Raw genomic sequence first — 20,780 nt, forward strand, 5'->3', positions numbered from 1 at the left:
TATGAATGAATGAAAAGCATACTTACGAAGCCAATTGTGTATTGTTGACCAAGTATTCCAATGGATAGCTACAGCTAAATTTGTACAGAAGCCCTGGTAAGTAGCTGATGATTGTTGGTGGATCTGGCGTATCTATGTAGCCTGAAACGTTACCTATCTGTACCACTGATACATTCCCATATGCATTGATGCCTGGACCTGAGGATACCTATTGAGGAAGGTATGAAAACAGACATTACCACAAGGTTAAGCACATTAAAAAATAGAGAGAGAGAGAGAGAGAGAGAGCGAGAAATACAAACACATTGAAAAATTCTGACACTTCGAGTCCAATTCATCCTTGGTGTAACTTCATTCAGTACACCAGAGACGAATTGGGCTTACTAAATCAGATTCTGTTTTCTATTTCACCTGCACAGCCAGTAGTCAATTGGGATTACGGGGGTCTGACTGAATGCAAAATATGGCCGTAGAGCCTAAACACAGATCTGGAATGTCCTGAGGTCCCGTGAATAATTTTTCAGGTGGGCATTTTCTCTGAACATTCCTGATGAATTCCCATGGATCGCTGGGGGGAGGAGGGGACTGAAGAAGCAGTTCTATTTGGTTTGAAAGGTAACAAAATAGTGGAGTTTTTAATACTTGAAAATGAAGTTATTTTACACAGAATCCCACTCACTGAAGTGATGCGTGGCCACTACTGGTATGTTTGTTTGTGAAGGTTTCCAAATCACATAATAGATGATGGAAATTAATGATATTAATGAGACACTAAAGCAATTCAAGTCAAACAATTGAATTTCTGGTCAATGCTTGTATCTGTCTGTATGGAGATGCATATCTATGTATGATAAATTACTCACACAAAAACTAAGTTAAAAGAATGCCAATGCTGAAAATCCAAGCACTCAATATTTAGACAATGCCACAATTAAAGTTGCCTGTGAAACCTTAATTCAGCCCCATTGCATGTCTGAATTATGACTGATTTGCTCAACATCACATAAGTATGTAGTTGACACAGAAATAATACCCAGCTCTCCTGGGTCCCCATCCAACACCTTCAAAACACAAGTGAACATTCTTTCTCTTCCTGCAACCCACTGATTCATTCACCATATATCCCATGTACTATGTGAATTAATGGTCATGTGGAGAAAATAGTAATTAAGAACTGAATATGTAATTAAGAGTATCTTATAATGCATGTACACAACAGGGTCACATTGAGTTTGCAGGAGATTAACTCTGGCGTTTCCTAATTGTAGCTTGATTTTGCATTGTTTTGATGTAGTTTTTGTATGTAATCTCCTATATTTTTAAAAAATAAAAACTGGGGGAAAAACCAGGAATTCATCAAACCACGCTGCCCTCGGCACACCTGGGTAGTTCATCAGGGTTTGAACCCAGGACCTTTAGATTCATAGCACAACTTGATTTCTTGAACTAATGGAAAACCTGGTTGCAATAGTAGGCTGTTATTCCCCGTACATTTTGCCATTGGTGTACATAGCCATTTGCTAGACAGCAGAAAAATGTTAGGAATCCACACTCCTGGCTCTGGAGGAGAGAGAAGTCTAGACATCACAAACAGTACAGCCTAGCACAAAAATGTGGCACGTTAATTCTGAAAGTTGGAGTGGTTAAGAGGATATGAATGGAGTCTGCTACGTTAGAGTTCTCTGTTCTAGTCCCAGCCTTTCCAGAAGTACAGCCTCTCAGTTACACCATTTGTAAAATGAAGGATGCCTGCCTCCCTCATGAAGCAGAGAGGTATGAGCCTTGTTTAGCAATAAGGGCTCTGAAACGTGGGGGGTATTAACACCTGTGAATGGAACAGCTGAGATCAGTATTCATGGTCTCCTCTTGACTCTCAGCCCAGCATACCTAAACCATAAGGGATGCTATTGTTTCCCTGCAAGCTGTTGCTTTATCTTTGCACTATCTGGATACACATAGGGAGCCCTGTGGGGCATGAGTGCATATTCAGAGAATTTGCTATATAGGGAGCTCCAAAGAGAATGGTATGAATTTGCTATATAGGGAGCTCCAAAGAGAATGCACAGAGCAGGCAGAATGTTCAAAGATTTTAACAGCAAATTTCTAACAAGCTCTATGAACATGTCAAAATGGCAATTTTCAGAGGCTTATAATTTTGCCCAATCTGGGTAATTTTCATGGGAACAGCAAAAGACATCTTTCTGACCTTAGAGCTGTCGGCCAAATTTCAAGGCCTTGCTCCAAACTATGGAGGTGGTAGAGCTCTTTTTAAAACATAAGAAAGCCACACAGTTTGGGGTGGGGAGTAGCATTGGCAACACTACCCATTTTTCCTAACCTTACCCTTGGAAAAAACTGAACTATTTTTGCTGAACCTTTAAAAAGAAAATTCAGCTTGAGACAGAGAATGCACATAGAAAGTTTCAGTCTGAACACTTTGGCAAAGTTATAAGCAACTGAAAACAGGAACATATAACAAAAAATGCTAGGAGTACTTAAGTTGAAGTGTCATTATCAACTCTGGCTATAAATGGCAATCTTGCAAAATATTGTAAGTTGTTATTCTTGTAAATTACTTAATGCAGATTTTGGAGGCTTCAGTGACCCAGACCATCCCTGTGTGTGTCGGAAATCCCCACCTTACATCTGAAAGCATACTGCAGCGATCCAACCTATAGCGAAAAGTTGAACAACAATTCTTAAGGGGTAGAAGGAAATTCAAGTCTAAAATCTGGGCTTGCCCCACAGATTGAGGCATTGTTGGATACGACAATTTAGAAGACGGAGAGCCTAATTCTGCTCTCATTCACGTTGGTATAAATCAGGAGTAACTCCATTAAAGTTAATTAAATTACAGCTCTGCAAAAAAGATACCAGAATCTTGCCTTAAGTGACAACCTGAGTATAACTCATCTGTAGCTGTCTGCACACAGCCAGATATCACAGCTGTCATTTATGCTGCATAGCATATCAAGTCTAAGATGATTGGCTCTAGAAACACAAGTATTTACCTCTTCCGCTAAAAGAGAATCTCAACTAGTTGTTAACACTATTAAGGCTTCCATCCTTCTGCTGACCAACCACTACAGCACAACATAAATTAGACATTTGAGCAGGTCTTACACCATCCAGCAGCAGTTGTGGTACATACACTTGCAGTATATTAAATAAGAATTAGAGCTGAGTGAGAATCTGAATTTCCTTCCTGTGGGAAATTCCGATGTTTCAATGTTTATTTTTGTCCTGAAATCGGATGAAAAATTCAAATATTGAAATTGAGACGTTCTAAAAATATTTGATTCAGAAATGGCAAAGCATTTGTTTCAGGTCAATTCAGTATTATACAGCATTTCCCTATGGTGGTGCATTGCCTCATGGGAGCTGTAGTTCAGATACCTGATGTCTCCATTCTCCACTAGGAGTCAGGATTCCTGGCCAGATTACATCTCCCATGATGAGCCTGCAGACACATTACTTCCATGATGCATCATGCCACTCAGTCAGAGGGCAGACTGTGTTGCACCATGGGAAATTTAGTTCAGTCAGGGAGCTTGAACTACAACTCCCATGAAAAATCAACCCCAAATAAAATATTTGTTTCATTTTTCCAGATGGAAATTTGGAAAACTTCCACAAAATTGAACTATTCCTGCAGAAAGTTTTGATTTTGCAGAAACTGCATTTTCCAGTGAAAAATCCTTTTGAAGGAAAATTCCAAACTAGCTCTATAAGAATAAAGTTGTTGTCTACCACTATATCCTAGTCCTTGGCTTCTTATTGGCACTCAAATTGATGAGCTATTCATTTCTTTCAAAAAGCAAATTTTTACTAAGTATATAAGAGGTTTTTGTATAGGATACAATGCTCGAGCACCCCCCACACTCTATTCCAGGCACTACTACCTATTATACAATCTGACAGTGATCTTGCCTTACCACAAGAGTGCTTCCACAGGACTCCAAAGTGCTGAGATTGATGATGAAGATGACCACTGCTGGAAAGGTGTTGTTATTTATAAACCCCTTGCAGTGAGCGTCCCCATGTTTCCCATTCAGGGCCAAATCTGTCTCAGAATAACCAGAAAAAAGAACTGTGCAAAAATTAATCTTCATAGTAATTGCCTGTACTCCACAGTAGATACTGATATCTCGTTCAGCTGTAAGGAAAATACAGGAAAAGCAAATGTAAGAACTGGGATTTCTTTTGACAACTATATAGGAATGCTAGGATGACTCCTACATCAGTTAGTCTGGTTATATTCTACAGATCTATCATATCACTCTTCATACTATTGTCAGAGGGTTTGAGCCGTATTGTGTTATCAAGTAAAAACCTCACTAATCTGTTCTTTAACTAGGCTGATGAAGAATCAGAACTAAAATACTTGGAATATAATCTACCATGGAATTTAAGTGATTACCCAAAATCTCACCATTAAATAAATCATAAGCTCATTGACAAACTGAGAGAATGCCAAGGGATACAAATGGGCAAAGGGTTAAATGTATAGGTCCTGATCCTGAAGCCCTTATTTATTATGGACCAGGACACCATTGTGCTAGGCACTGTATGAATACATTTGTAATTCCCACTGCTTTCAATAGAAATTCAGGGGGCTGAATTCTGCCCTCCATTGCAACTGTACAACTCTCACAGAAGCTGAGAGTGCTTATCTGAGGCAGGATAGAGTCCACTTCATGTGCCAAGTACAGGCTCAAACAGGACAGTTAAAGGACTGAAGTGCAATCAATAGTTTATAAGATTAATTCATTATGACTGTTCTGAAGATTTCCTTTTTAAGAATACTCAGTGTTAGCATCAATACGAATCAGTTGGCTTGTGAGAGATAGTGATCAATAAAGTGAAGTATGTTGGAGATGTACCATACTGCAAATTGTAACATCTTGAATACAAAATACCTAGAAAATGGCAATTAGAACTAGTCACATCTTTCTGTTCCAAAGATTTTTAGATGAAGAATGGCCTTGTGTTTGAAAGTCCTGAAGACTCTTGTGATCTTCAGTGAAAGAATTGTACACATCACAACAGGCTAGAGCAGTAGTTCTCAGACTTTTGTACTGGTGACCCCTTTCATACAGCAAGCCTCTGAGTGTTTCCCCCCCCCCCTTATAAATTAAAAACACTTTTTTACATATTTAACACCATTATAAATGCTGGAGGCAAAGCAGGGCTTGGGGTGGAGGGTGACAGCTCGCAATGTAATAGCCTCGCAACCCCCTGAGGGGACCCAACCCCCAGTTTGAGAACCTCTGGGCTAGAGGAACAAGTGATAGTTATGTTTAGCTTCAGTGCAAGATAATATAGCTTTTGCCTTCAGACTCATTCCTGACTGCACCCTATTAAACATTTTTTTCAATGCTCGACAAAGAGACATTTTTCAGCATGTTAAATGCAGGCATTACTCCTTTAAACAACAACTAGTTTATTGCATTTGCTTCAGGATTTAGTGCTACTGAAAATGGCAGAACAACTTCAGTCAATACTATCCCATTACAACTGCTCGAACTCGAATAAATTGTTGTGCTGCATTTGCCACAGCAGAAGGAAATGAATCTCCATTGCAACGCACTGGCTCTTCCCCATGCAACAGAAGCCCAGGCAATTTCATGTGGATAGCCTTAATCATGAGACAAGGTGGGTGTCTAATATCCTGGGGCCAACACAGCTACGTCAGCACTACATGCAGCCTTAAATGGTGGCATTAAAGAAAAAATAATCAAATACAGTACATAACAGGCCAAACTCGGTCCTGCTGTACATATCAGACATTAAGCACTGGGCAGAAATGGGTGTAGGAGGCAAGTAGGAGGAGCTGGGCTGAGGTGGGCTGGGATTTTCCTCACACATAAGCATATGCAATTCTGTTGATTTCCATGGAATTACTCCCCAATTTACAAAGGTATGAGAGGAATCAGGCCCTTTGCCGTCAGTAGATATGGGTAGCAAGTCACTCACTCCAGTTATATGTTAAGGAGGAGGGGGCAGCAGGAAAAGAGGGCATAGCAACAGGAACTTACCATTAAGGTTATGCTGCAGTGTTGCCAGCAGCCAAATGTAAATGTAAAATAAAAGTATCCACCCTCACTCCTACCAACTTTTGAAGTGTGCTTTTTACTTTACCTTTAAAGTCATTTTCAGAACTCTCATGGACTTTAAGAGGAGCAGTGCCCTAGCTCTGTAAATTATATATTTATTACCTCTGGATTATATTATAACAATCTGGCCTTTCCCAATACCGAGTTCTTCCCTGTCACTGTACCTAGGGTTACTCCTGTATAATCTGCCCATTCTGCAACTCAAAAAACAGAGTACAGATGTTAAGAGATGAATCTGAATCCAGAGGCAAAGACCCCTACTTCCCCTCCCTGAATGCTTTAATTCAGGCTAGTTTCTACTGAATTTATGACACTGAACACTAGTAATTTACATGCGTAGGCTTAATTTACAAATTTTTCATACTTTCACTGCAAAATGCATCTCCTTTGTGTTTTTCAAATAGTAGCAGAGAGGAATGATGGTCCAATGGTGCTAGCCTGGGACTTGGGAGACCTGCATTCAAGACCCTGCTCTGTCACAGACTTCCTATGTGATCTTGGGCAAGTCACTTAATCTCTCTGTGCCTCAGTTCCCAGCTGTAAAATGGGGATATTAGCACTGTCTTTCCTCACAGGAGTGTTGGTTGGATCAATACAGTTAAGACTGCAAAGTGCTCAGATACTGTGGTACTGGTGGGCATATATATATATATGCATAGATATAGATTCAGGATAGTATGACCCACATCCACGGAGATCCTTAGCTCAGTTTTATCCAGGCACACTTCCATATGCTGCCAAGATTTTGCCTTAGAACAGACTGAATGAAAAGTAGACTAAGGAAGCTAGTTGGAACACTTCTGATGCCATAAAATTTAATCAAAATATCTGGTTTTGACAAAGCCGGAACATTTTGAAGAGATTATCTGTTTTGACAAAGTTTTCACCAAGATGGTTTTTGAGGTCTACTGCTCTCTGGTCATTTCTGAGGAGAGAGGGAGAGAGAGAATTTGAAGTAAAAATTTGAGCTTTCAACCAGACATGCCAAACCCGGGGGAAAAAATGCAGAAATTGGGCTTGTTTTTGGCTTAATTGGTTTGTGAGTTGCTTGTTGGCTAGTTTTTGACTTGTAGCTTGTTTGGCTTGTAACTTGCTGCTTGTTGTAGCTTGTTGCTTCTTTTTTTTTTTTTTTTTTTTTTATCAGCTCCCGGCAAGCAAGGGAAAGGGGGGGCAAGCAGGGATAAGGGGGAAGAGAGTCAGGGGTGCACAGCAGGCCCACCACAGTGCCAGACTGCACACCGGAGGAGGGAATCTACTCACAGAGTGTTGGGATTCTTAGGGGTTGGCTTGTTTTGAAATGGGATTAGCATGATATTTGGCTTACTTTGAAAGTCAGAGTGCTTATTTACCTCATGAAAGTTGGCAACTGTGCTTTAAACCCAAAGACAGCTGTTTAGTCTGGGAGCACATGTAATTCCGTGGGCAAGTTAATGACAGAAAGGTAAGGGAGGTGTCATTTGATTCATAAAAATCTACAGAATCAAGAAGAACAGCCTAAAGCTGTGTTCTAATGCAAAGACGACATTCAGAATGATGGTGACAGGGACTATGACAGAGCTGACCGCAGACAGGTCATTGTTTGCTCGTCTCCTGGTCATGTCAAGATCTCATTGTGATGTTTCCCAAAGTCTAACATAGGTCAAGTACCAAATTGTACTTGGTAAAATGGTACCAAATTGACGTTTGAATGCGACAGAAATTCAATGCATGTTTGCTAGGTGAACAGCAAACATGCACTTCTTGCATTGTCTTCCTAAACCAGCATCTACCGACAACATGACCAGTACTTTATGCCAGCAGAGGCCTTTCAGTGTAGCAGTCTAGATGACACAGCTGAGGTAGAAGCTCTCAACAAACCAGAAACTGTTAACACTTGCTGAGAATTGGCTGATCACTTCATTATGAGGCTACGGAGAAAATACTGGACCTATGATGATGTCTACCTCTTATTTGACATGTATGCAGAGGAATCAATTAAAAAAATATTACCAGAAAGAAGAGACTCCATGATATTACACCTGGGCAATATAAAATGTTTGACTCCACCAACATCTCCAATGTCACAGTGGAGAAGCTACTGTCCCATACTCGCATGAAGGATGAGTTAAGCACACATCTGGCAGGAAAAATGCTCCAGATTGTGAAGAATTGCTTAAAGAGTTTCACCATTACATGGCATAATGAAGCTGCTGCCCTGCACTGTTCAGTGGGATTTCTTCTTCTTCATTCCCATGAGGAGGTTGACACTAAAATTATCTTGCCTGCGATCAGTGCCAGAGAGAGAGGTGCTACTAAACTCTGGATTTTTGCACAAGACACAGATGTTCTAGTGCACTTTGTAAGACTCTACCCAAAACTTCCACAAGATTCTGGTTTTGTGCAGGCTGCTGGGGTACAGAATCACTGTATATCCCTCAAAGATGTTTTCCTATCACTTAGACAATTAAAAGCTGACACACTGCTAGGTTTCCATGCCCTTTCAGGATGTTACCTTTCTGGCAGCTTGGTTGGAAAGACCAAATTATCTTACCAGAAGGCATTTGATTTAGCCTCTGAAGACTCTTCCAAGCACTTTCAGAGCAAGGACAGCTGAAGCAGTCACTGATGAGTTCATAAATGCACTCAAGGCATTTATCTGCAACGTTTACCGTCTGAAGACCAACACTGTGACACTTGCAGAGCTATAATCAGTGAATATTTTCCAAGAAGCAGACAAACAAAGAAAAATTGCCACCAACAAGCTGTTCATTTATCAATGCCCTCTTGCATTTGCTATCAAGAGGGTGGATTATCAAGCAATGGAATGGCTGTAGGATGAGCGAGTGCATCCAAAACTACCCTCCCCTATTGGGCATGGATGGGTCTTGGAAGATGAACTGATCACACCAGCCAGGTGTCAAATACCTTGCCCTCATGAATCAATCCTTCAGCTACTTAAATGCTCATGTGCAAAGACTAGATGCACACTACTCTGCAAATGTTTGGAGAGCAGCCTCCCTTGTAGGAAGACATCCAAGTGCAGCATGGACAAGGATCTAGCAACATATCTATGACAACATATGACAACATATCTAGCAGTGGTGCCCTAGATGAAGATGACGCTGAAGACTTCCATGGGTACATGATTTTCAGTCCCACATTTCAATGCTAACTTTTCTAGGGTTACCAAAGAACAATGTCATTTTCATGTAAATAAAGCATCCTTGAAAGTATAATTTGAAAAATCAACCTTGATTTTTAAAAATAGTTGGGTCTACACTGGTGGTTTTTCCAGCATAGCTATCTCAGCTAAAGGGAGCGATTATTTTTTGTCCCATTTCTAGCGGACAGAACTATTCCAGCAAAATTTAGTCCGTGCTACAAAGTTCTAGTCTTTAAATATTAAGGTATAGGATTTTCACTTCATCAGTATAATACTTTTTCTTCTATCCAACAGACTAGTTCAAGCCTTAGCTTGGAATCAGCCTTCAAACAGCATAAATCAAAATTGTGAGAGATTATTTATGCAATGCCACAGGTGTGCAAGATGCCACCCCAGCAATAAATGATAAAAATATAATCAAATGAAAAATGGATAGGCTGCTGCTGCTTTTCTGATGTTTGCTTTAGGGAGATTTTATTTCCTTCGTTTACACATGCAGAAGCCAAACTTGCATATATTTGCCAAACTTTTTTCATTATTTTTGTGCAAAACAACTTTTGGGAAAAAAAAACCTCATTTGGAATCTGTAGTGCAGTTCTCAGCTGGAAATTCTGCACTTGCCAATGGGGAATTTCAAGCAAGAAACATCAAGGGAAATTCTACACGTGGAACAAATGCAGAATGGGGCGATCCAGAAGTAATCTCTACCATACTCAGGCTCGAGGACTGCTGTCACACCTTCATCATTGCACGAGTCGTCGTTGCACATCCATTCCCCCTACTCACCTCGTCTGAGAAGAAGCAGGCCAGAGGCTCTGTGATCCATACCCATGTCAAGCCCATAAGCTGTGCCAAAGTCCTACATGCTGGAACAGAGGGAGTTTCCACAGAGCACATCTCCCCAGCAGGCAGGTGTATGAGCTCACAGGTGGGCTCACAGCGATGTCCATGAACCCCACAAAGCAGAACTACATGAGCTTCACTGCATAACATATATCTGCTTTGTATGTATATTCACAGTGTGATGGGTGGACTGGGCCCAGAGGCCCTCTGCTGCAGGCCTCAGGGTCCTACCAAACCCATCCCAGGAAAGGAGCAGTGGAGCTAAGTCCTCCAAGCTACCTAGAGAGACTGTGAAGAAAGCAGCCAATCAGGAGGGGAAGTTGCAAGGGGTTATCCAAGCAGAGGGTTTCAGGTTAGTATAAAAGAAGCTGTAATGCAGACCACAGTCAGATCCTTTCTGGAACCAGAGAAGTGCAGAGGTTGCTCCTGGCTGGCCAAAAGGAACTGCAGCACTACAGATAGCTTAGGGCTGGCAGGGACCAGGGGAGTGAGGAAGAGCTCCTGGATGGCTCCAGAGGCTGAACATATAAGAGACCTGAGGTAAGGGTGAAGCATCCGTGAAGGCTGGGGCTGTGGGGAAATGGCCCAGGGAACTGAAAGCAGTTTTGTTAAAGAGACAGAGTGGCACCTGGCTGCTATTCTCAAGGTGCCTGGGCTGTGATCCAGAGTAGTGGATGGGCCCAGGTTCCCCCCGCACCATAGGCCACTGGGGAAGTGGCCTACAATTGAACAACAATAAACTCCCAGAAGGGGATCTGAACTACTTAGTGGCCCAGTGGCGACCTGAGGCCAGAAGGACCCACAGAGGGCAAAACCATTGCCTCCAGGGAGGAAGCTCTGGGGGTATGGCTTGATATCAGGGCTGGGACTGTTTAAAGACTGCAGACACACCTGACCAGAAAGGGTGCTCTTGAGAGGTGGGTGCCATGCCATTATATTTGGTATCAGAAGTGGTGATCTTTCAGACCAACCCCTGATCAACAAGGGGCATGATTATGGAAGAGGTGATTTGTCTGTGGATGGCAGGCCAGCAGCAGCAGGGGTCTGCTATGCAGCAGAAGCGGACCCAGGCTCTGCTGTTACAATTGATGGAGAACCTGCTGAAACAGGAAGCTTAGTTTGCAGCACAGCAATGATTGCAGGAGATCCACTCCAGCCAGCAGGAGTGGACACAGAGGCAGCTGGGTCATGCCACAGCTGGGAACCCAGATGGTGATGGAACTGGGTGGTCCATTGGCACTGGGCCTGGCAAAGCTTGGACTGGACGATGACCCTGAGGCCTTCCTCTGAACCTTTAAGTGGGTGGCAAAGGTAGCAGGATTGGAAGAGGCCACTGGTGGCCAACATAGCACCATTTCTGATGGGTGAGGCACAAGCAGCTTACTGAGTGGTAAGTGATGAGCAAGTGAGTTCCTACCCAGTGATGAAGGCAGCCATTTTAGATTGGCTGGGGATGACTCCGAAGGCATACTGGCACAAGTTCTGGACAGAATCATTCCTTCAAGGAGAACAGCCATGGGTAGTGGCCTAGAAGTTACAGGACTTGGAGTTGGGCTGGCTTTGTCAAGAGACCAGCTCGGTGGAGAAGCTCCTGGATCAGGTGGTCCTTGAGCAATTCCTGAAGGTCCTACCAGGAGGGGCATTTTAAGCTGGGTAAGGCATTTCAAGCTGACTTCCATGGGGGAAGCAGTCAAGCAAGCTGAGGTCTACTTTGAGGCCAAAGAAGAGGAACAGCCCAAGTTCCTCGGTGAACTGAGAGGTATTCACCAGGGGGTGGCCCAGGGAAGCTTGCATGGGGGGAAAAGCCCCAAGGCTTCTAGAGTTAGGAGGTACACTGCAACAGCAAGGGGTCCAGGAAGCCCTGCAGCCTATAGGAAGTACTAGTGGGAAGGAGCTAGGAGACCCAATAGTGTGCTACAGGTGTGGTCAGTGCAGGCATATTAAAAGGAACTGCCCAGTAATGGAGTGTGACTAAACTTGTTACAATAGGACCAATCTGTGGGAGTATACTCCAAAGATCAGAGTGTTCCCACCATGGGTTGTGACAGTCAGGCTTGAAGACACCATAGTTAAGGGTCTGGTAGGCTCAGGGTGTGGGTATACTTTTGTGGGGGATCACCACGTGAGGGCAACTGGCCTGGACTGGCACCTCCCAATACATGTCTCCTGTGTACAATCGGGAGACCCGAGTCTATCCCACAGCAGAAGTTGGGCTGGAGATACAGGGCCGGAGAGCTCAACTGTGCTGGTGTGGTCAAGGACCTGCCATGACCCATGATTTTGGGAAGAGACTGGGGAGTTATTCAGCCCTCATGTGGAAAAGACCTGGACAGCAACCCAGGACCTAGAGGGTCCAAGCTCAGCTGGGAAGGAAAGCGGAAGGGCTGGGATCCAGGTAAGGAGATCCCAGAAAAGAGCCTGAAGGCGAGATCAGAATGCCCCAGATATGTGGGACCCACTGAGGAAGTGCCAACAAAAGTTGAGTGCAGCCAACATCTCCTGAGGGAAAAATCATTAGCCAGAAGGTCTAGGTAGAGCAGGACTTGGCCCGGGCACAGGTGGAAGCCCAGGGGCAGAGGGACCAATGCTTGGCTTTGCAGGAAGCATTGGCCCAGGCCCAAAGGGAGAGAACCCAGAGGGCTACAGTGGGAACACAGATGGAGCTCTGGAACTCAGATTGAAATAACCACTGTGCAAACTAGCACAGAGGCCCAGACAGAATCACTCCAATGGGGAAAGGTCAAAGAAGGGCAGGGGTATAGAACAGGACACTTGGATAGGGAGGGGAGTAGCACAGACAGGCTCCGTGAGCTCCCTCCTAAGAGATAATGACCTGGTGAAACAACTAGAGGCAGCCGAAAGAGAGCAGGAGGATCTCATGTTCAAGAATGAGCAGATGACCAAAGATCTCTGGTTCATCAAAGATGAAAAACAGCACTTGCTCAACACAGTATATGATTATGTGATGCAGCTAGAGGATCAGCATACAGAGACTCTGAAATCCAGGAAAAGAAAGTGAGTCAGGGACTGCAGACATGCTTTCCAGGGAAGAAATACCTGGGAGAGTAAACCCTGAGAGATCAGGGCAAAGACGGGGTACAGGCTCTCCAGACAGAAGTCTGGGGGAGAAAAAGAGAGTCCTGATTGAAAGAGGCTAGCACTAAGGGTATGTCTACACTACGGAATAAGGTCGAATTCATAGAAATCGTTTTTTTAGAAATCGGTTTTATATATTCGAGTGTGTGTGTCCCCACAGAAAATGCTCTAAGTGCACTAACTCGGCGGAGTGCTTCCACAGTACCGAGGCTAGAGTCGACTTCCGGAGTGTTGCACTGTGGGTAGCTATCCCACAGTTCCCGCAGTCTCCGCTGCCCATTGGAATTCTGGGTTGAGATGGACAGTAGTCAGGAGCTGTTCAACTACAGGCTGAGCAAGTGCAGAATGGTGGTAGAATGTGCATTTGGACGTTTAAAGACGCGCTGGCGCAGTTGACTGACTCGCTTAGACCTCAGCGAAACCAATATTCCCACTGTTATTACTGCTTGCTGTGTGCTCCACAATATCTGTGAGAGTAAAGGGGAGACGTTTATGGGGGGGTGGGAGGTTGAGGCAAATAGCCTGGCTGCTGGTTACACGCAGCCAGACACCAGGGCGGTTAGAAGAGCACAGGAGGGCGCGATACGCATCAGAGAAGCTTTGAAAACCAGTTTCATGACTGGCCAGGCTACGGTGTGAAAGTTCTCTTTGTTTCTCCTTGATGAAACCCCCCCGCCCCTTGGTTCACTCTACTTCCCTGTAAGCTAACCACCCTCCCCTCCTTCCTTCGATCACCGCTTGCAGAGGCAATAAAGTCATTGTTGCTCACATTCATGCATTCTTTATTCATTCATCACACAAATAGGGGGATGACTACCAAGGTAGCCCAGGAGGGGTGGTGGAGGAGGGAAGGAAAATGCCACACAGCACTTTAAAAGTTTACAACTTTAAAATTTATTGAATGCCAGCCTTCTTTTTTTTGGGCAATCCTCTGTGGCGGAGTGGCTGGTTGGCCGGTGGCCCCCCCACCGCGTTCTTGGGCATCTGGGTGTGGAGGCTATGGAACTTGGGGAGGAGGGCGGTTGGTTACACAGGGGCTGTAGTGGCAGTCTGTGCTCCAGCTGCCTTTGCTGCAGCTCAACCATACACTGGAGCATACTGGTTTGGTCCTCCAGCAGCCTCAGCATTGAATCCTGCCTCCTCTCATCACGCTGCCGCCACATTTGAGCTTCAGCCCTGTCTTCAGCCCACCACTTACTCTCTTCAGCCCGCCACCACTCCTCCCGGTCATTTTGTGCTTTCCTGCACTCTGACATTATTTGCCTCCACGCATTCGTCTGTGCTCTGTCAGTGCAGGAGGACAGCATGAGCTCAGAGAACATTTCATCACGAGTGCGTTCTTTTTTCTTTCTAAGCTTCACTAGCCTCTGGGAAGGAGAAGATCCTGATATCATTGAAACACATGCAGCTGGTGGAGAAAAAAAAAAGGACAGCGGTATTTAAAAAGACACATTTTATAAAACAGTGGCTACACTCTTTCAGGGTAAACCTTGCTGTTAACATTACATACGTAGCACATGTGCTTTTGTTACAAGGTTGCATTTTCCCTCCCCCCACTGCGTGGCTACCCCCTCAACCCTCCCTCCTCCCCGTGGCTAACAGCGGGGAACATTTCTGTTTAGCCACAGGCAAACAGCCCAGCAGAAACGGGCTCCTCTGAGTGTCCCCTGAAGAAAAGCACTCTATTTCAACCAGGTGACCATGAATTATATCTCATTCTCCTGAGGATAACACAGAGAGATAAAGAATGGATGTTGTTTGAACGCCAGCAAACATACACTGCAATGCTTTGTTGTACAATGATTCCCGAGTACATGTTACTGGCCTGGAGTGGTAAAGTGTCCTACCATGAAGGACGCAATAAGGCTGCCCTCCCCAGAAAACTTTTGCAAAGGCTTTGGGAGTACATCCAGGAGAGCCGTGAATGCCACGGCAAATTAATCCTTTCACATGCTAGCTTTTAAACCATGTATAGTATTTTAAAAGGTACACTCACCGGAGGTCCCTTCTCTGCCTTCCGGGTCCAGGAAGCAGCCTTGGGTGGGTTCAGGGGGTACTGGCTCCAGGTCCAGGGTGAGAAACAGTTCCTAGCTGTCGGGAAAACCGGTTTCTCTGCTTGCTTGCTGTGAGCTATCTACAACCTCATCATCATCATCATCTTCTTCATCCCCAAAACCTGTTTCCGTGTTGCCTCCATCTCCATTGAAGGAGTCAAACAACACGGCTGGGGTAGTGGTGGCTGACCCCCCTAAAATGGCATGCAGCTCAACATAGAAGCGGCATGTTTGGGGCTCTGACCCGGAGTGGCCATTCGCCTCTCTGGTTTTCTGGTAGGCTTGCCTCAGCTCCTTAAGTTTCACGCAGCACTGCTTCAGGTCCCTGTTATGGCCTCTGTCCTTCATGCCCTGGGAGATTTTGACAAAGGTTTTGGCATTTCGAAAACTGGAACGGAGTTCTGATAGCACGGATTCCTCTCCCCAAACAGCGATCAGATCCCGTACCTCCCGTTCGGTCCATGCTGGAGCTCTTTTGCGATTCTGGGACTCCATCATGGTCACCTCTGCTGATGAGCTCTGCATGGTCACCTGCAGCTTGCCATGCTGGCAAACAGGAAATGAGATTCAAAAGTTTGCGGTTCTTTGCTGTCTACCTGGCCAGTGCATCTGAGTTGAGAGTGCTGTCCAGAGCGGTCACAATGGAGCACTCTGGGATAGCTCCCAGAGGCCAATACCGTCGTGTCCACAGTACCCCAAATTCGAGCTGGCAAGGCCGATTTAAGCGCTAATCCACTTGTCAGGGGTTGAGTAAGGAAATAGATTTTAAGAGCCCTTTAAGTCGAAATAAAGGTCTTCATCATGTGGACGGGTGCAGGTTTACATCGATTTAACGCTGCTAAATTCGACCTAAAGTCCTAGTGTAGACCAGGACTAAGATAAGCTCTCAAGGCAAAGAGGCATGAGAGAAAAGGACAATGGTAGATCATTGCACAGAGACTATTACTAGTAGTTCTCCAGACAGAACTCCCCTGGTCCCTGGCAGCACTGAGCTGTCTGTGGTGCTGCAATTCCCTTTGGCCAGCCAGGAACAGCCCCTGCACTCCTCTTGCTCCAGCAAGGACCTGAGTCAGGTGTGCTCTGCAGCTCCTTTTATACTAGCCTGAAACCCTCTGATTGGCTAGCCCCTTGCAATTTCCCCTCCTGATTGGTTCCTTCCTGCAGTCTCTCCAGGTGACTTGGAGAACTTAGCTCCACTGCCCCCTTCTCGGGATGGGTGTGGCAGGACCCTGAGGTGTCTGAGCCTCGTCCATCCTGTTACACTGTGAATACACACACAGAGCAGACATATGTTATGCAGTGAAGCTGATGTAGTTCTGCTTTGTGGGGTTCATGGACATGACTGTGAGCCCACCTGTGAACTCATGCACCTGCCTGCTGGCGAACTGTACTCTGGGGGGAATCTCCCTCTGATCCAGCATGCAGGGCTTTGTGCACCACCACCAATAACTCAGCTTGACTCACATCCTGGGGTTAGTTTTGAGAATGGCAGTAGAAAAAAAGTGTCTTTTTACTGGTACACTGAACACATTTTATCTGGAATCATTGAGACCATAGACATAACATCCAACAGGGCCACTGCTACAGAGACCTTTTCAGAGTGGAACCACACTTTAAAGCTGTCCTCTAGATGCACACAATAAACTAATACAAGTAGCTTGAGTAGTTCATGAGTATCAAGTAGCAAATATACACCTCTTGATGCATATGTAATGGAAAGAATTATCCTAAAACTTTGTCACACACTGAGAGGAAACATTGTTAAAAGGTTAATTTAAGAAGCCTGAAACAGACTTCCATGTATAATCATTAAAGATGGGCCTGAGAAACACAGGGCATGATTCTCCACTGCTTCACTTTGGTTTTATGGCAGTGTAACCCCAATCAAACCTTGCCTGAATGGACAGCCAAAGATCCCTCTGCCGCAGGGGAATTGTCATCTGGAATAAAGATGGTGTAAACTGGCTCTATGCCACTCATTCTCTTCCCTCCACTGTATAGGGAGCATACCAGCTGGTGCAGTGGCTAGCTCAGTTGTTCTGGCTCCAAGATGGCCAGGAACAGGGGCGCAGAAAGTTGGCTTGGAGCTACTTTCCTCTCTTCTCCTCAATTATGCACAGAGTGTAAATTATGCTCATCTGTAGAATGAGCTCTAATTTTATCAAAAACACACATCTATGTTTCAGAGGGCTCAAAATCAGGGACAAAATTGCCTTCCCCAAGATAACCTTCTCATAGCATACAGTCATACTGGCAGTGTGAGCACAGTTACCCCAGCTGCAGGGGGTAACTCCTAAACCATAGGAGTATTTTACTTTAATTTTTTTTAAAAAACTTGCCAATACATAGAATCATAGAACTGGAAGGGATCTTGAGAGGTCATCTAATCCAGTCCCTTGCACTCATGGCAGGACTAAGTATTACTTAGACCATCCCAGACAGGTGTTTATTCAACCTCCTCTTAAAAATCCCCAATGATGGAGATTCCACAACTTTCCTAGGCAATTTATTCCAGTGCTTAATCACCCTGATAGTTAGGAAGTTTTTCCTAATGTTCAACCTAAACCGCCCTTGCTGCAATTTAAGCCCACTGCTTCTTGTCCTATCCTCAGAGGTTAAGAAGAATAATTTCTCTCACTTCTCCTTGTAACAACTTTTATGTACTTGAAAACTGTTATGTCCCCTCTCAGTCTTCTCTTCTCCAAACTAAACAAGCCCAATTTTTTCAATCTTCCATCATAGGTCATGTTTTCTAGACCTTTATTCATTTTTATTGCCCTTCCCTGGACTTTCTCCAATTTGTTCACATCTTTCCTGAAATGTGGCACCCAGAACTGGACACAATACTCCACACTGATTAGGCCTCAGCTGGAGTAGAGTGGAAGAATTACTTCTCGTGTCTTGCTTACAACACTCCTGCTACTACATCCCAGAATTATATTTGCTTTTTTTGCAACAGTGTTACACTATTGACTCATATTTTGCTTGTGATCCACTATGACCCCCAGATCCCTTTCTGCAGTACTCCTTCCTAGGCAGTCATTTCCCATTTTCTGTGTGTGCAACTGATTGTTCCTTCCTAAGTGGAGTACTTTGCATTTGTCCTTATTGAATTTCATCTTATTTACTTCAGAGCATTTCTCCAGTTTGTCCAGATCATTTTGAATTTTAATCCTATCCTCCAAAGCACTTGCAACCTCTCCCAGCTTGGTATCATCCACAAACTTTAAGTGTACTCTGTATGCCACTATCTAAATCATTGATGAAGATATTGAACAGAACCAGACCCAGAACTGATCCCTGTGGGACCCCACTCATTATGTGCTTCTAGCATGACTGTGAACCACTGATAACTCCTCTCTGGGAACGATTTTCCAACCAGTTCTGCACCCACCTTATAGTAGCTCCATCTAGGTTGTATTTCCCTAGTTTGTTTATGAGGAGAAGGTCATGCAAGACAGTATCAAAAGCCTTATTAAAGTCAAGATATACCACATCTACTGCTTCCCCCCTATCTCCAAGGCTTGTTATCCTGTCAAAGAAAGCTATCAGGGTGGTTTGACATGATTTGTTCTTGACATGAATGATATTTGTAAGTTACATTACGTCAGGCCTTGCCATGTCCCTGTCTTTGCCAGACACACCCTCTTCCCTCCTCCCCCCCCCTCCCCGCCCACATACACCAGAAAGGAGACAGATAGGTAGAATGAGAGTCCACTTTATGCTGCTGCTGAATCAGGCAGCCACAAGTTCTGATTGTCTGAGAATTACCCACTCTTAAGCTTGGTCGACACTACCAATTTTTGTCTATATAACTACATCACCCAGGGGTGTGGATTTTCCATGCCCCTGAGTAACGTAGTTATATCAACCTAACCTCCAGCATAGACAGTGGTACCTCAACAGGAGGGCTTCTCCCATCAACATAGCTAGTGCCTCTGGGAGAGGTGGTGTACCTATGTTCATGGGAGAAGCTCTGCTGACGGCATAGATAGTCTTCACTAAAGAGCTGCAGCTGCTGAGCTATAAATGTAGACCAGCCCTTAGAGTAAACCTGGAGTAAGTTTCAAGCTGTACTCTTAATGTATTCTAATTCAGGCCACTATTTACAAACAACATGCTGTTTCATTAACACTTAGAAGCAAGGAGCCTTGAATGGTACTGGTAAAAGAAAAAAAAAAATCCAGTGAACAGCTGCACAATTCTAGCAATGTCAGTAATGACAAGAGTTAAATTTTGTTATGGATGCAAGCTCTCCCTGTAGGTGTATTTAGATGGTAAACTCTTTAGGGTAGCTCAAACACATTTGATTCTCCTCTCGCACCATGAGTAACTCTCTTAACTTCAGCAGAGTTACCCATGATTTATACCAGTTTAAGTGAGAAGAGAATCAAACCTATTGTCTTTAAACCTGCCCGCAGGCACCTAGCACACTGTTGGCATTCTAAAAAGCCCATTCTAAAAAGCCCATTAACACTTACCAGGAAACCTGCTATGTAGGTTGGCCTCACAGTTATATCCATTGAACTGTGCAGTCACCGAAAGCACCTGAATTGTCAGGAGGAGCAGTAACCATATTCGTTCCATTGCAAAACCTAGCAAGACATTATGAAGTTATTGCATGCATCTGTTTATTGCATTAAAGAGCCTTAATGCAACAATTAAACGATTCTATAGCCACTCAGGTTTTCAACCCAGGAATCAGGGACAAGGCTCACAAACCAAATTGACAATACACCACGGGTAGGGGGTCCCATTTCTCCAACTGCTGGATTAGAGTAATGCATATTGATTTCTAGGGAGTTGACCTATATCCTATTGGCAAGAACAAAGTCCAACAAGGTTTGAAAAAAGCTCCTAAAACAGCTAAGAAATAAAGGCTTCAAAAGTATATTACAGATTTAACAGAGCATTTAACTGTCACATACAGAGAGTATTTTTGTTCTTTTAATTTCAGATACTTAAGGAGAGGTATTGCCAAATCAGATAGATTTGATAGAAAAACAGTTTTCCTTCAGTAAACCATTGAAAACAATACGGCTAAATGTATGTAAGTTACTTCTCAAGTTTAAGGTGCTGAAATAAATCTGTCTTTTTATATCTTATCACCAAATTCTGCCTTGGAAGCATGCCTGCAGTTGCATTGGCCTTTACTAGAGAGTTTGCATAGAAACGGAAAATTTAATGAAATTTGGCAACCAGTCTCCGAAATCAGAACAAATGGACATATTAGAGCATACCTTGACTGAGGGAAAACCCTCAAGATATAGTGTATATGCAATAGATATATAACATAGGCCAATCAGGAAGAATGTTTGCTTTATCAAAATGTCAAAAATGTTTGACAAAAGATCTACAACTTGCAGAATTTAAAAGACATAGAACTTTTTCTATTTTAGGAAATAACTTTGCACCCTAATGTAGCTCTTAAGATACTCCATATGTTTCCAGACAGTAGATGCTGTGAAATTCTAAGAGGTGGTAAATTCCGAAGTTTGGGTTTCTATAATGGTGGTACTAGTGATACAT

At 43.9% G+C, this 20,780-nt stretch overlaps 1 protein-coding gene across 1 annotated transcript in view; it reads right to left on the reverse strand.

Annotated features, from left to right (window-relative positions):
• ZPLD1 (zona pellucida like domain containing 1) overlaps positions 1 to 19,838 on the reverse strand; it is a 39,895-nt gene extending 20,057 nt beyond the window's left edge. The window contains exons 1-3 of the mRNA XM_077807305.1: positions 19,733 to 19,838; positions 3,936 to 4,156; positions 27 to 208 (exon numbers count right to left, since the gene is read on the reverse strand). Coding sequence (XP_077663431.1) covers positions 27 to 208; positions 3,936 to 4,156; positions 19,733 to 19,838 — 509 coding nt within the window. The remainder of the gene's footprint in view (positions 1 to 26; positions 209 to 3,935; positions 4,157 to 19,732) is intronic.
• Positions 19,839 to 20,780: the final 942 nt, after the last annotated feature.

Source organism: Eretmochelys imbricata, chromosome 1, assembly GCF_965152235.1.
Source record: "Eretmochelys imbricata isolate rEreImb1 chromosome 1, rEreImb1.hap1, whole genome shotgun sequence".
Classification (NCBI taxonomy): Eukaryota; Metazoa; Chordata; order Testudines; family Cheloniidae; genus Eretmochelys; species Eretmochelys imbricata.